The 13711-nt window shown below is 48.3% G+C and overlaps 1 protein-coding gene across 6 annotated transcripts in view; it reads left to right on the forward strand.

Moving 5' to 3' along the window:
* The window catches only part of SPEG (striated muscle enriched protein kinase), a 99879-nt gene that overhangs the window by 53413 nt on the left and 32755 nt on the right, over positions 1 to 13711 (forward strand). For all 6 annotated transcript variants that reach the window (XM_083431928.1, XM_083431927.1, XM_083431932.1 and 3 more), the window contains 5 exons: positions 3291 to 3551; positions 7709 to 7867; positions 8695 to 8884; positions 10985 to 11214; positions 12207 to 12326. In XM_083431928.1, the coding sequence (XP_083288054.1) occupies positions 3291 to 3551; positions 7709 to 7867; positions 8695 to 8884; positions 10985 to 11214; positions 12207 to 12326 (960 nt within the window). The remainder of the gene's footprint in view (positions 1 to 3290; positions 3552 to 7708; positions 7868 to 8694; positions 8885 to 10984; positions 11215 to 12206; positions 12327 to 13711) is intronic.

Here is a 13711-nt window from a genome sequence, read left to right on the forward strand (position 1 = left end):
TCTGCATTATACATTCAAAACACATTAAACAGCCATGGCTTCCTTCAGAGTATCCTGGGAACTGTAGTTTGTCAAGGTTGCTGCAAGGTATTTGGAAACTCTTACTCTCCTCAAGAAAGCTACGATTCCCAGAGTTTGCGGGAACAGGACTCAATTGTTAAGCCACTCTGGGAACTGTTGCTTTGTGAGGGGAATAGAGGTAACAATTCTTAGCACCCTTAATAAATGACACTTCCCTGGATCTTGTTTAGGGAAGCTAAGGCTTAAGTGTTATGATACTGCTTTAAATGTATAGTGCAGATGGGGCATGCGCCAGGCATCGTCACTACCACCAGGTGAAGGAGCAACCCAAGGCATTTTGCTGCCTGAGACAAAAGGCAGGATGTGCCTCCCCATTCCTTGTACAGAATCTGACCACTTACAGTAAAATTACTTCTTCAGTACTGATGCCGGGGCAGCTTCCTCCACTGTACCTGAGGGCTGCAGGTTGCTTTACAGGGCGCAGAGCAGGCTAGTTGATAGGACTTGGGCAAAATGGTTGTAGTGGGGCTGTTGCCACCCCAGCATTTCCTGCCTGACGTAGCTGCCTCGCTTTGCTTAATGGTAGGACTGGCACTGGAGCAACCAGCTCCTGTCCACGTGGGCATCTCTTTACAGTGCCTGTGAGCCTAAATGGGATGCTATCCCTATGCTGGTTACATCTAGTAAAAGGAGAGGCTCACTAGCTGAGGGTATATCCAATATTGGCTCACCTCAGTCTGGCGGGACTTTTGGTTCTTTCCCCTACATCCATTTAAAAGGTGCCCTTTCCACTTTGATCAGCCTCTCTTGCTGCCTCCTTGTGCTGAATGCAAATCCCTCTGATTGGCCCATTGCATCACCTTTTAGGGAAATAGAGGCAGGGCTATTTTCAGGTCCTGAGTGAACAGGACTTGCAGGGTCAGTTCCTAGCATCACTGGATCTGCAGAATGTTCCCAGGTGGCATGTTTTACCTAGATAGGAAGAAGAGTCTGAGACTTCCTATAATGGGTTCTGCCTGGCTTCAGTGTTGGACTGGTTGGCTTGGGAAGAAGCGGACACTGTCAGGCAAATGGGAGTGTGTGTCTGTGTGTAAATGCACTGTGCTTGCTCTTTTGCTTTGCCAGACAGTGTCTACATCTGTGTATCTGCCAGGCAAACCCTTTGCTTTGACCAGGCATGTGTGAATTTGTCTGTGCTTTGCCTCTGTGTCCACCATGCTACACTAACCCTTTGCTTGCTGACTGTGTTTTTGTCTGTACAGGGGGAGTGAGCTAAGGTACTGCTTGGCCCCTGGGCCGCTCTAGCCAGACAACTTGGGCAGTTGCCTCTGCTCCCAGCGTTGACTGAACAAACCAGACTGGCAAGGCTTGGCTCCTGCCCCCACCCACTGGATGGCCAGCGCCGAGACTCACCTGGACCCACAGGGCCTGGCTGCAGCTGGAGGAGTGAGCCACTGTGGGTGGGAGAGTAGTTCTGGGCTGCCCTTAGCTGCGTGAGCTGAACCAATCTGTGGCATCTCCTTAGTGCGTGGGCAGGAAGCCTCTCTGTACAATCGAGTCTCCATGTGATCCACTCTAGGGCATATAATCTCAGTGGTGGGCCCTGTGCCTGTACCCAGGCGTTACACCTCTAGGTGCTGATGGTGTTTAATCCCCGTGCCGGCATCCATTTCTGTCTGGCCTGAACTGTGGCCAATGTGTGGTGCTCTCTGTTTCTTCCATGTGTCCATGTCTTCTTGCCCCTGTTTGCACACTCCTGTTTCCAGGGGCCTGGGGCAGAGCACTAACTTGTCTGCTCCCTGGCCAGCTTCTCTAGAGGCTTGTGCTGCTCACCCACGGACCACACACACTAAAATGAGGCAGCTTTGGAAGGAGGAGGCCCAATCTAGGCCTTGCTTTTCCTCAAATCCAAGAAGGTGTCTGTGGGCAGAAGACTACATGCTCAGCTTTACGCAAGGCAGCGTCCTTATCTGCACGAAGTCTGGACAGCACAAGCTCACTGGGAAGGGACCTTTGCCCCTGAGTTGTGTGGGATGGAGGAGGGCTCAGGGAAATAATGGCACCCCACTAGACTTGAGCCTGCTGGGCTATGGAGCATCTTTAATGAAGGAGGCCAGGGATGCAGTCTCTTACTACCATTGTGCCCACCCTGCTCTGGGAAGGTCTCACAGGGGCTGGGCTACAGTGAACCCCTTTTTTGTAGAAGAAATAAAGTCTGTTTCGTTTGGTAAAAGTGCTGTGTGGTTTGTTCCTAGCGCAGACCCCTGTCTCCCTCTTCCCCACGTCCCCTTCTTACCTCAATATCCTGCTCTTGTGTTCTCCACACCCCATCATTCTTTCATTCACATTTAATTTGCTTCTGAATATGGCTGCCTTCCTCTCTCCTGCTACTCATTCCTGGTTGCAGTGGTTAATGGGTTGCCAGCCTCAAGTAGTATTTTGTTGAAGTATTAAACACAGTACACACAGAAGTATTTGCTCGGATTTGTCTTAACGTGGTAGTTTGAAGTGTGCAAAATTTACAGGCCGTTGGTTCCCTGATGTGTGGAGGAAAGATGACACTGGGCCATGGGGGAAGCAACTTATTCCTTCTCCTTAGTTCTTAGTCTTGCATTCTGGTTTAGCACTAGAACTAGAGTTATTGCATCAGGTTTTTCCATTCTGCATTTATCGTGGCTTTGGGTGTTTGAGATGTAGGGGAGGAACAGGCAGTGCAAGATACATATGCTTCCTCCTCCTTTGCATCTCGAGCAGCTTAAAGTTATTTGTCAAGGTGATGGTATTAGTTACCCCCAGTGAGTTGTGCAGCTCTTGTAGAAAGTTAGCCATGCCTCAGAGCTACTCTGGGAGAATGCAGAAGCCCTAGGGGTTTTTTGTTCATTATACTTATACAATTGAAGAAACTAATAGACATTGAACATAGCCAGAAATGCAGTGAGTGAAGTTTCAGCATACTGAAGTCAGTCATTGCTAGTTTAATCTATCTTAGCATTATTCTTATGAGAATACTGAACCAAAGGAATTGGAATACTGCATGACACTTAACAGTAGGGATGGGGAAGGAATCGCACCCTTTACTCTTGTTGGCAATCAACAAGATGTTGGCCAGCTTGGCAATCTCACTTAGCCATGAATACTCACAACATGCTTCCCCCACCTTGTGCCCTGCATCTTTTCCTGTTTTTGTTCCATTGCTCAGAGACGCATCTTTCTTTCTCTCTCTTTTTTTCCGTTTCCTCCTCCCTCCCCCCTCCCCTCCTTTCCCCCAGTGCACCCTGAGACCCAGTCCTTGGCAGTGCTGGCCCCCCTGCAGGACGTGGTGGTGGGGGCTGGGGATGCAGCTCTCTTCGAGTGCCTGGTGTCTGGCCCACCTGATGTGGATGTGGACTGGCTATGGCGGGGGCGCCTGCTCCAGCCTGCTCTGCTCCAGTGCAAGATGCATTTCGATGGGCGCAAGTGCAAGCTACTGCTTACCTCTGTGCATGAGGATGATAGTGGTATCTACACGTGCAAGCTTAGCACAGCTAAAGGTAAGGAAGGAGGAAATGCTGCACTGGGAGAAGTCAAGGTGCTCCAGTAGCAAGAAGGGGATGCTTGTAACTGGCTGCTCGCTTTCAACCAACCATTGTAACAGTGCCTTTAATAGCAGTGTGATGAACATATATAAATAGGTGATGTTTATCTCCATCCCTTGAATCCCTTAACCTGCTTGTTCCTCCATATTCAGGTGCTCTTACAGGCACGAGAGCAGGTTGGGCTCAGTTTTTTTCTGGTCAGCTGGCAACCCTATTTGCAACAGGGTCATCACTGCACTGATATAATTGGGTGGGGGGATGGTGTCTCTGTGATGCTGAAGTTTTAAGGTTCCATAATTATTTGACCATTCAAAATAGGCACACATGTTTAAAGTGTTACAGTTCATTCCGTATACTAAAGCAGGAAGCATGAATAGCCTGCTGCCATAGGCCCTGGGGGCTGGCACGCCTCATTAAACCAATGTAAGAACCTTCACATCACCCTATCTGCTTCCTTGCCACCTAGAAAACGCATTGAGACTGCACATTACTTGGGAGCACTTGATGGACTTTCTTCTGAGTAGATTTGTTCAGCTGGATAGCTCAGTTGGTTAGAGTGTGGTGCTGATAATACCAAGGATGTAGGTTTGATTCCTGAAAGAGACATCTGTATATTCATGCATTGCAGGGGATTGGACTAAATGACCCTCCGGGTCCCTTCCAAGTCTATGAGTCTATGTACCCATTTGAGAGAAGGTCCTACACATTAAACTCAGTGGGACTTGTTTCTGAATAGATGTGTATAGTGGTGTATCCATCACAGATTTAGTAAATCAAATATATATATATCAAGGCTGGGGAAGGGTAACTGGATTGGATAGGGGCAACTGCAGAACAAATTTAGTTTAGTTTACTTATGGACATCCTGAAGTGACTTAAAATACAATAACAAATTCAATAAAAACAGTACAAATATAAGAATACTAAAAGCGTTCATGCAAAGTGGGTCGTGGGAGTGGAGAAGTCGCCTAACAACATGAAATATGTCCCCACTGCCATACGGGGTGAACAACAGCAGCTACCAGAGCCCAGCCTGCTGTCCAAATGGCCAAGGGTTATACAGCACAAGTTAGAGCCAATCCACACTTTTCTTTGTCCCATGATTTCTAGTCACAGGTCTGAGAGGTTTCTTTTTTGTCCTGCTGCTTTCCCTGGGAAAACCCGCTGTTTCCTGCTGAATCAGAACAAACGTCAAACGACAGAAAACCAAATAAACAGCACAAAAAATATAATGGCATGTTGTGGGAATTCCCTTGCCAGTCTTATTTCTATGCTACTAGTTCATTACAATTCTCCTGCAAGGACCAGGCACCTGGTTGTTTTTAGGGTGTGGGGTAGAGAAGAGCTTCCCTATTTTCTTTCGTGTGCAGAGCTATCTAGGGCTGAGTAGCCACCGTACATTTAAAGCACGTGTATTTCCCCCAAATAATTCTAGGAACTGTAGGTTAGCCCCATAGAGCTATAACTCCCAGCACCTTTAACAAACTACAGTTCCCTGGATTCTTGGAGGGAGAGTGAAGTCATTTGCTTTAAATGTGCTTTCACTGTAGAGTGTGTGCTCAAACATGGTGCACTTGAGTTGGCGTTAGATAAAAAGACATTCCAGACTGGTGAGCTGAGATAAATTCCTGGGCAATTTATGGGTTGGGGGGCAGGGAGTCAAAGGGGCAAGAGGTATAGTAAAGGATGCAACTATGTGGCCGCGCCAGTCCGCTCTGGGTTACAATCCTGGATTTGAGTCCCTAGCTAAGAGTTGCTTTCTGGACCTGTATTAAGGGACAAGAAGCTTCAGCAGAGAAGGAAAGAAATATATTAATATAGTAGGCCTTATACCTTAGGTATGTACCGAGCTTCTGAACTGGCAGGACAAATAATACAGCCAAGAATAACCTCCACAGACCTGCTTGCTTGCTTTTATGTGGCCAGGCTGAAAAGGTCATTTCGTGCGTGGAGAGGTTACATGCAGAGCAGCTAGCTTGCAAAAGTGGGCAAAGGGAAAGCCCCCACCCTATGCTCATATGAGCACACAGTTCACATTCAGAAAAGAAGGCTGTGTACAAACCATACTTAAAGCACCTGTCCTTCACCCAAAGAATCCTGAGAACTGTAGTTTGCTAAGGGTACTGGGAATGGTAGCTCTGTGACGGTTCCTTGAATCCTTGGGATGTGCTTTGAATGTGCTTTAAAGACATGGTGTGTATGTAGCAGAAGACATCCAAGCACCATTTTTTCCCAGGGAAGGGGATAGCCATACCTCTTAAAGAGTTTGCACCAAGTCTTGAACCTGTTTGTCACTCAGATGCTATGTCATTGTGCCCTCTAGCACCCAAGGCCATACACAGCTACTCCGCTATCAAACAGCTGCAATAAGGAACTCCACTGGTGCTTTTAGCTAGGCACCAGAGTTCTAGGCCCAGGCCGGGAGTTCCATGAGAGAAAGGAGCTGAGCAGTCCTATTTGACTTGCCTCAGACACACCCCATACCCCTTTGGAATCTGTTCAGTGGCTTGGATGAATTCCCCAAGTGGTGTGGGATTAGTGAGGGCCTGGAATGGCATTGCTTGTTACCCATTTCTTGCCACAATCACCTCTTTGTGGTAGGAGCGGTGGGGCTGGCTTTAAAAATGGCACCTTGTTTGAGTGCAAGCGGCTTAGCAAGGCGAGACAAGTTATATTGGCACCTGAGGGGGAAAATCCCCATAAGCAGTGGAGGCTGGTTCAATAGGGTGAATGGAGCACTGGGCTGCCAGCCTCAGTCTGTCCTCAGCCAATCCCAGGGGCAAAACTCTGTCGGCTTCCTTCTCCTTAGTCTTAACAGGGTTTCCCTTGCAGAACAAAGCAGGGAGGATGATGGGGGATTTGCTGACTCTGCCTGTTATATTGGCTCTGGTTCCACTGATTGCTGGGCCTCCTTCCCGTCTGCCCCACCAATACCAATGGGAACCAGCCAACACTGCCCAGAAGTGCTTATCACTGGCAACAAAAAATACAATTTTACCTTTCAGGGTTGTACTTATCGCCAACAACCTGTTTGCAAATTAAACCCACTGGTAGTGCCCAGTGTCTTAGTAATGATGACACTACAGTGGCTGTCACTGTTAGAGAGGCCTGCACAGTAGTAGTGGCAACCTGATTAGAGAGGCAAATGACTTTTATTTACATTCTCCTCTCTCCTAGTCTCAGACATGCTCAAGTACATCCTCTGACGGCCCTGTCAGATGACAGATTCAAAGCCAATGAACAGATGTTGGAGGGAGTTGCAGAGGAGGGGAGGGAAACTGGCAAACCTGACGCCTACCCATACAAAGGGGCTTAGATTCTGTTACCTTAGTGATTTGAACAGAGGCTGGCAGCTTTTGCAAGAATGTTCTAAGGAGGGTTGTTGCCACTTTCTCCTCTTACCCACACCCTGGCCTGTGCCTTTAACAGCAACCTGACATGCAGAAATTCAGCAGCTGAGGATTTTTGTGGTTTGGAGATAAATCAGTGTGTGTGTGTGAGAGAGAGAGAGAAGAGAGCACCTTTCCCTGTTTCATTTCTGTGCATCAGAAAGAGTGGCATTCAGTGCAGAAGAGCAGAACCATTTAAAAAGTTGGATAATTCATTCATTCGCCTGCTTATTTGTATGCTGCTTTCCCACAAGATATTAGCCAAAGTGGCTCAAGGTGTTATCAAAAGATGAGCAAGAATTTTCACAAGGAAGAATAGCAAATAATTATATTGCATTAATAAGTAAATGAATCATAAAAATAACCTACCTCCAAGCATTAGGATCTAATGGTCACAAGGAGAATTGGAAGCCAGGGTCAGCTTTAAGACAGTGCCCAGAAAGAAGCAGGAGCAATTAGCTTATGAACTCTCCTCTTCCTTAATAACTCCAACCCTATGCCCAAAGAACGTCCTTCCTGCTCTTTTGCTCCCAACGTTTGCCTTGCTCACAACTTCTCACAACCGTCCCATGCCCAAGGGTATAGCAGTCCAGTCACACAACCTGCTGCCAGCCACTTCCCCTACTGTGCCTTCCATCCATGGCACTGAGACTGCTTTCAGAAGGGAAGGGAAGATTTCTCCAGGGCCCTCCACTGTAGCTGACCCTTCGCTGTGCCTTGCAGATGAGCTGACATGCAGTGCCAAGCTGACGGTCTTGCCCTCGCAGCAGCCACTCTTCACCCGCAAGCTGGAGGCCGTGGCTGTGGTGGAGGGGCGGATGGCACGGTTCGACTGCAAGATCAGCGGCAAACCCACACCAGTTGTCACCTGGACACGCTTCGGTAATAGCCTCCATCTCCCAGTACAGGAGGCTCTGGGTAACAAGGAATTCAAAAATCAGCTTTTGGGGGGTTGGGAGGACAATAGAGTGTGGGATCGGTGCCCATCTATTCATGGTGGCCTTGATGTTGCAGAGAGATCAGGCCGCAGGGTCAAGCTGCTCCCCACTCCACGCTCCTTTTTGGAAACCATGACAACTGGGAGGAGGGGGCAGGGGCAGACCATCAATTTGCTTCTTGAATTGAAACCAGTACATTTGATGATGGTCAAATGTGTCCACCTAAGGACTGGGCACAGAGTCCCTACCTCTCAGTATCTATGGCGTTTGGCTGGGGTTGCACCCATGTACATGCCTCTGTAGCGTTCTCTTCACTGTCTTGTTGGAGTGTCCACAGTTCTCAAGTGCATAGCAGGCCTTTCTGCATACTCTGTTTCCAGCTACGAACTCGGCCGCTGCTCTGGATGACAAAGTTGATCTACAAGTTTTTATTCAGGATCCTGAGCTGTGCTGGATGCCGCCCTCTTCTTCAGACTGGGAGCTGGTTGCTGGCAAAAGAGCTCTCCCACATTTGTAGCAAGACTAGCATGTGTAGGGCAGTGTGGCCTACCTACCCCATGTCATAAATTTCAGTATAGCTACTCTTCTGGGGTGGGGCTGGGCAAGGCCTCTTCCTCTTTATTTCTATTCCCTATCGTGGCCCAAGGGATAGAGGGATGCCACTCCCTGTTCTAGGCCCTAAACCAGGCTTGGTTTCGTTCAGGATAAAGCCTGCCTTGGTTCCTCTTGCTTTCGGACCAGGGCTCTCTGACTGAGATGTGTCTGATGCAGGCCAGCCTGTGCAAGAGGGGGAAACCATGCGCCTGCAGCGGGTCGGAGGGCTGTACTCACTGCTGCTCCTGCACGTGAGCTCCGAGGACGAGGGCCAGTATGGAGTGAGTGCCAGCAACAAACATGGCCGAGCCGAGTGCACTGCTGAGCTGTACGTGGAGGAGCCGAGACCAGCAACCAGCTCTCAGATGTGAGTATGAGGAGAAAGGAAGGGCTGAGGATGGGGCCTAGGATATCCCATTAAATCAGGGGCAGGGAACCTTTTTTCCAGCTCAAGGATCACATTAGCACATAGATAACCTTTCAAGGGGTGAAAGGGGTGGTAGGTAACCTTTCTACAGTAGGCTTCGTTTCAGCCACAGAAAAGTCAGAGAGTGTTCTCTCTCTTTCTCTCTTTCTCTCTGCACCCCCAAACACACACCTTTCTCCATCCTCTCTCCAGGCAAGCAAGGGACATTTCTACAGTTCAGGAACATATTCCAGTCAGAGGGAGAAAGCACTTGGGGCCTGAGGAGTGGGGTGTTAGTAGTCTGGGGCGAGACCCAAGGGCCAGATAGAGAACCTGGAGGGCCACTTTTGGACCCTGGGCCTGAAGTTCCCTACCACTTGCCTTAGGTGTTGGGTCACAGTCAGTTGTGGGCATTGTAATATTTTTTACAGCCAATGTTCTGGCACCAACTATCTTCCTGTGCTAATTTGCTTATGCGAATGTAACCCATGGCCTCCTAATTTGGCTTGCACTGTGCCCTGGCACTGCATCTTTTTTTGTAGGGAGGGCACATTTAAGGCCTGGGCCATTTTTAAACCGTCCTGACCAATGGAATAAATGCTGTTTGTTTTCTTTGGCTTTTGACTACACAGTGTGGCTTCTCCCCAGCCCCCAAGTTCCATATTAATGTCAGGCAATAAACAGCTAGAAGTTGTTTGTCTGTGATATTAACTTCTGTGTTTCAAATGCATTGCCTTACTGACATTTGTATATGAGTGGTGATAGCTGCTCCCCACCCTGGCCCAGCAATCCTAATATGAGGGGGAAACTCCTCAACCTGGGAGTAATTCTGTATTCATGAGAACCAGACCCGGCCTCTGTTCTCACTGACCCAAGCTCACAGGAAGCTCCCTGGAATGCAGGCCCCGTCACAGCCTGGCTCGTTGCCCAAACCAGAGTGGCCCTCAAACACAGTCACTCTCAGAGGGCTCTTGCCGTCTTCTTGTGAGAATCAGCTTTGCCTGTGGCCTTACCAGTCTTTCCCAACATACTCCGCTCTTTTATTCCTGTTCCAGGTCTTATAAGTGCACATGCTCTTTCAGAGCACAAATCCTTCGATGCATCAGCAACTATAATTAGCATGCTTAAAACGAGGGACATTAGCCAGACAAAATAGAGGCATTTTATATTAAGGCCAATTGAACCGATTACATGTAACATAAAAAAGGACCGGGAGAGTCAATCTGTTGTAGCAGAATAGCAGATATCCCTGGCACTGCATGCAAACAGGCAGTTATCTGGTTATTCCAGGGCAATGAAAAGCATTATCCCTCCCCAGAGCCAAGCTGTTGGGTTGATCGCAAAGACATCTCAACTTTAGTTAAAGGCAAATGTTTTTCCATTCCTCTTTAAGCGTGGACAAAACCCTGAAGCGATTGAACTGGGCTGGGTTCAGTACTGTATATTATTACCCAGTTTATTACCCAATATATTACCTATTTCATACAAGCAGCAAATTTTCCTATGGCTATCAAAAACTGCTCCAAGAAAGTATGGCGTTTCCTGCCTTATACACCTACGGTTTTCTGTTTGTGAAGCAGGAGGAAATATGTTCGCCTGCTGCTTTTGCCTGCTTGATTTCTCCTGGCATGGTTCCTTATAGTCACTATCAAACTCAAGTAGTTAGGGATCCTCATTTCCCAGCCACACACTGGATGATATTGATCTGTTATTTCCCCCTGCAATCACTCCATAATCCACATTTGTTTCATACTTCCGCAGCTCCTTTGGGTTCACTTGATCTCCCTTCTGTAACAATGGAAGCACTTCCCAGTCCTCATTTGCCTGCTGCCTGTTTTCCCTGGGGAATGTTTGCAAGAAACTCCCCTATGGCTTTTCTCCACCATGCCTGCATCTGTGAAACCTGATCATGGCTTGCCTGCGGAGATGGCTTTTCCTGTTCAAATAGGATACCTCTGACTTATCATATCTTTGGCTGTGATCCTTTGTGAGATGTGGCTGGGCAGCCCAGCGGCTGGGCTGGCTGCTTCGATTGAGACCTCTCTTTCCTCTCCCTTGCAGCTCCAAGCTGGAGAAGATGCCCTCTATCCCCGAGGAGCCGGAACAAGGGGAGAGCGAAGTGGAGCGCTTCACCATGCCTGACTTTCTGCGGCCGCTGCATGACCTGGACGTGGTGGAATCCAAGGAGGCTGTGCTCGAGTGCCAAGTGGCCGGGCTGCCCTACCCAGCCATCACCTGGTTCCACAAGGGCCGGCGCATCAAGAGCTCTGATGATCGCAGGATGATGCAGTGTAGGCTTCTCCCCTTGCATTTCCCCCATGCGCATAAGGGAGCTGCCTCATGAAACACGGCCCGATCCAGAGCAGGGAGGCATTGGACCAGGGAGCCTCTGTGCACTGCCATCACCTCTTTCTTCCTCCTCCTCGTTGTTGCGGTGATTGTAATGTATCTCATCTGTGAGCTGCTTTGCACAAGAAACAGGTCCCCTCCTGTTTTTGGGAGGGTGGATGTACTTCCCCAGTAAAGAGCTGGAGGATAAGTGGCTATGTGAGCAGCTTCTTTTTTTCTTTCTTGCCACCATTGTTCCCTTGCTCACCTCACCCCCCTCTGGGCCAGAGGAAGGTGGCTGTGGCAAGGAGGCCAAGGGGAAAGGGCCTGAGTCTCTTGGCAGTGGGACCTCTGCAGAGCCATAGGTCGCAGCGGATGCCCGACTGTGCCAACCTCTGACACTGGCCTTGATATAGAAGCACCAGCTGGAGCTGGGGGGGCAATTTGCTGAGCCCTTCCCAGTGAAAATAAGGCAGGGTTGCACCAAAACATACTGGTAATTGAAGTGGAAAATTGGATGATCCCCCCTCTCTTAACAAATTAACATGAGGACGATCCGCCAGGAAGTTCCCCATCTCAGGCCTCACAGGAGCTGTGCTGTGACTTGCACAGTTTCCCGTGATTTCCAAAGGGGCATATGCAGGTTAACTCAGATCTCTTTGTCTCCCATTCTCCTCCTCTTAATGGTGAAAGGTGGCTGGGACCACAATAGGTGGGTGTCATTGCCTCCTGCCTGTGCCCATCACACCTGTAAGGCAGCATGTCCTTACCCCAGCAGCACCTGCAGGATTCTACCTCCCCCCCCCCACATTGCTACACCTTCCCTCCCCATGTCCCTAATACCATTTCCCTAGCAAACATGTCAGTACCTGTAGTCTTTGGCTCTCACTGGTTGTTCCTTTGTACAAAGATTGTAACGTGTTCTCTGTTCCCTCCCTGCCACCGTCCACTGCAGACAAGGATGTGCATCGCTTGGTCTTCATCTCTGTCAGTCACGCCCACGCCGGGGTTTATAAAAGTGTCATTGCCAACAAACTGGGCAAGGCTACCTGCTATGCTCACCTCTATGTCACAGGTAAGGATGGGGAAACAGTGGGAGGAGCTGCTGTTCAGCATCAGCACCCCATGAGGTGCTTTGCCTTGGGCCCAGGGATGGTGTACCTTGGGCCTGAGGGCTGACTATGACCCTCTAGACCTCTCCAGCCCTTGGGACCCTTCCCAGGCCACAACCCTCACTTGCCCTGTTCCCACCCTCAAGTGCCTTTGCATGGCTGGAATGTCTCCTTGAACTATAACAATGCCTGTCACTTGCCTGGAGTCGTGAGGGTGGGTTGGTGTAGAATGTTCCGACTTTTGCACGGCTGGAACGCAGCCTATCTGACAAAGGTAAGAGCCACATCTGTTGATCTGTCACTTTTGACTCTGGTCCGGTTCTCCTTCTGCCTCTGGTCATGCCCATTGCAGCCAAGCAGCCCCACACATCTTCTCTCTCTTTTTTTTTAACATATCATTTTCAAAAGTAATTAAACATACTTTTACATCTTATTCAAATTTTTGACTTCCAACAATCCTGTCTGAAAATTTTCCAATCGAATCTCTCAGTATGCATTTCTTATCTTCCCTATTACATTTCAAACTCATAACCAATATCTCTATCTTTTTCTACTTTGTAACACTTCATATATTTCTCCTTACAAACCTTCTTGTAGTCCTACTAGCGTAATTTGTTGATTACAGTTGCTCTTCAAATAATTCATATACTTCTTCCAATCTTCTGTAAATCTCTGGTCCCGCAGGTTTCGAATCCTTCCTGTCATTTTGTCCAATTCTGCATAGTCCATTAATTTCGTCTGCCATTCTTCTTTCGTTAGAATTTCTTCTTGTTTCCATTTCTGGGCTAACAATACTCTTGCCGCAGTTGTTGCACATAAAAGCCCCACACATCTTCTCAGTGCTAGTGTGGAATGCCCCTCTATAATATTTTGGATCATTCTCTCCCAGGATGGCAAATGTGAAGTCTAAGGACCTGGTTCGAGTCTTAATTGGTCATGGAGCTACTATCTTCTGGTGGAGCAAGAAAGTCAGCTATAGAGGGCTTCAGATGTCTTTCAGCATTCTGCTGTTTGAACCTTTAACATGTAGGAGACCACATAATATCATTGAGTCCTGGAACTCACTCTAGAAAGAGTGACTTAAGCACCCACCAATTAAAAACATAGACTAGTACCCAAGCCTCAGAATCCCCTAAGGAGGGGGCAAATATGATCTTGGTCAGAAAGCAGAGCATACTGTCTGTGTACACACAATATATTTAAAGCACTTTTGAAGCACATTTCCCTACTCCTCAAAGAATTATGGGTACTACAGTTTACCCCTCTGTTACAATTCTCAGCAACCCTTCACAAACTGAAGGGTTTGTGCTTCAAATGTGCTTTAAAGGAATAATGTGTACATAGCCCC

Source organism: Podarcis tiliguerta (genome assembly GCF_965153285.1).
Source record: "Podarcis tiliguerta genome assembly, chromosome: 1".
Lineage (NCBI taxonomy): Eukaryota > Metazoa > Chordata > Lepidosauria > Squamata > Lacertidae > Podarcis > Podarcis tiliguerta.